At 40.1% G+C, this 2,114-nt stretch overlaps 1 protein-coding gene across 2 annotated transcripts in view; it reads left to right on the forward strand.

The window, feature by feature from the left end:
* Positions 1-1,745, forward strand: part of LOC107744252 (peptidyl-prolyl cis-trans isomerase CWC27 homolog) — a 49,969-nt gene extending 48,224 nt beyond the window's left edge. Inside the window, exon 14 of one of the 2 annotated variants that reach the window (XM_016557789.1) lies at positions 1,170-1,745. In XM_016557789.1, coding sequence (XP_016413275.1) covers positions 1,170-1,332 — 163 coding nt within the window. In that variant the 3' untranslated portion in view covers positions 1,333-1,745. The remainder of the gene's footprint in view (positions 1-1,169) is intronic. The other variant, XM_016557788.1, reaches the window with a different exon arrangement.
* Positions 1,746-2,114: the final 369 nt, after the last annotated feature.

The following is a 2,114-nucleotide window of genomic DNA, read 5'->3' on the forward strand; positions in this document are numbered from 1 at the left end:
CCTGACATGGCTGCATCAACACTACTGCGGTTCCTGAAAACACGCCATCTTTCTTTGCATGAACATTTCGGCGGCATTGCGCAAATATTTCCACATAGTGACGTAGAGATGTGGGGGCGTGTTTGAATGAGGCGGTTTTGCCCGGTCTGGATCAGCCTTCTCTTTTAGATAGAATAAATCCTTTTGTGGGAGACTTTGAGCTTTGTAACTCTGCAGATCTTATACATGCACAATAGCTACATAACACACTAAAGAAAAGGAAAAATAGAAATCGCATAATATGACCCCTTTAAATATCTTAGCGTGGACACCTGAAATCATAGAAGCTGTCAGTAGAACCACACAGATATGACAGAACTGTAGTTCTGCGTCCTGTTGGCGTAGTGTAAACTGTGTCTTGGATTGGGCTGCAGTCTTCTGGAGTCCTCAGGATGCGACTTTAGCCAGTTGTGAGCTCTTCTTAATGATGCTGGCACTCAGGAATGCTCCGTGGAATGTAATTCTAACTGCCAATCACATGCAGCCCTGCCGTGAGGAGAGAGAGAAAGAGCATTACTGAAGAAATGCAATGTAGATGAGCGTCTGTGCTGTATTATTGAGACCTCCTACATGGGGCATCGCTATAGAGGCTTAAGCTGAAGATCAGTCCTTCGGTTAACCCTACCCTAGTCCCATGCATACTGTTCATGCATACAATAATCGCAAATACCAATCTGACTGATTTGCTGCTGTGCTGAATAGGTTTGGCTCATGCAAATGATGTAATGAGACATGCAGTCAATTAATCGGTTAAAAGGCAATTGCATGTGTGTGTACATTTATTTTTACTGCCAAACTGGTCTGGATAAGTAAGTGAATGTGTGTGTGTGTGTGTGTGTGTGTGTGTGTGAGAGAGTGTGTGTATGGATGTATGGATGTATGGATGGATGGATGGCACCAGTCACAGTGGGAATAAATGAAAGATTTTTCATTTTTGGATGAGTTATTTCTTTAAACGTGCTTTGAAACAGGCTTTTTGTGGACTCATCATGGTCGGAAGTCTGCTCTGACTCCATCTGTTCCACTGGGAAATTCCCAGCACTTGTAACTCTGATTTTAATGATTTAGTGGCCCGTGAGCTGTGCTTTGCTGTTCTTTTGAACTAAACTCTGTTCCCCCTTGTGATTTAGGATGGCCCATGTTCTGCAATTTGATGAACAAACCAGAAAGGTAAAAGATGCCAACATGCAGGACGAAGACACGTTCGAGATCTATGATCCACGCAACCCCGTCAACAAGAGGAGACGAGAGGAGAGCAAAAAACTCATGAAAGAGAAGAAGGCCAGGAGGTGAGGCTGCCCGTCTGGAGGGACTCCTACCATTAGAAATGGTACAACATAAGGCAGATAAGCATTTCTAGCTGAGAAGAATTGTATTAACTGTATGTGGGAGATATCTGCAGACTCTTTATTGAAAAGACATTCATTTCTGTCTACAAATTTTGAGGATGCTTATGATGATGGCAAACATTTATTGTTTTTAACCCATAGAGGAAAGGCATCTTTATGCAAAACAAACCTCTTCATGAACCGGTTTAATCATTCTCTTGAAATGACAGTGTACATTTTCATCACGGTAATAAAATGTATTATTTCTGATATTTCAGCATTGTTATCCACTTTGTGACCTAACTAATACATTTATTAAATTCACTGTCCAACTACACAGACCAAATAACCCTAAAACTGACATCAGTCATAGTAACATAACTGAAGCCAATACAGATAGACGGTAAGGTGGCCATTACTTGACATGAAAATGTATTAACATTTTAAATGTGCACTTATGAGGACTTATTCCTGGACTCCCATTGCTGATAATATGAGAGCATTAGTTTGTTAGACAAGATTGTGGGGTCATGATTGGTTATTATACGGTGTGAAAATACATGCATTGATCCAATATTGTAACAAAATTCATTGCATCCATTATATGATTTAATAATTGATCATGATTTAAAAATTGGCCGTAATGACAATAATAATAGCAAATATGTTGCAAAAGCGACGCATGCTCTCAGACATAGAATGTGCAAGATTGAGGAAATGCACACTTTAAATGAAGAAAGTTGAGTT

Source organism: Sinocyclocheilus rhinocerous, unplaced genomic scaffold (genome assembly GCF_001515625.1).
Source record: "Sinocyclocheilus rhinocerous isolate Xijiao unplaced genomic scaffold, SAMN03320098_v1.1 scaffold317, whole genome shotgun sequence".
NCBI lineage: Eukaryota > Metazoa > Chordata > Actinopteri > Cypriniformes > Cyprinidae > Sinocyclocheilus > Sinocyclocheilus rhinocerous.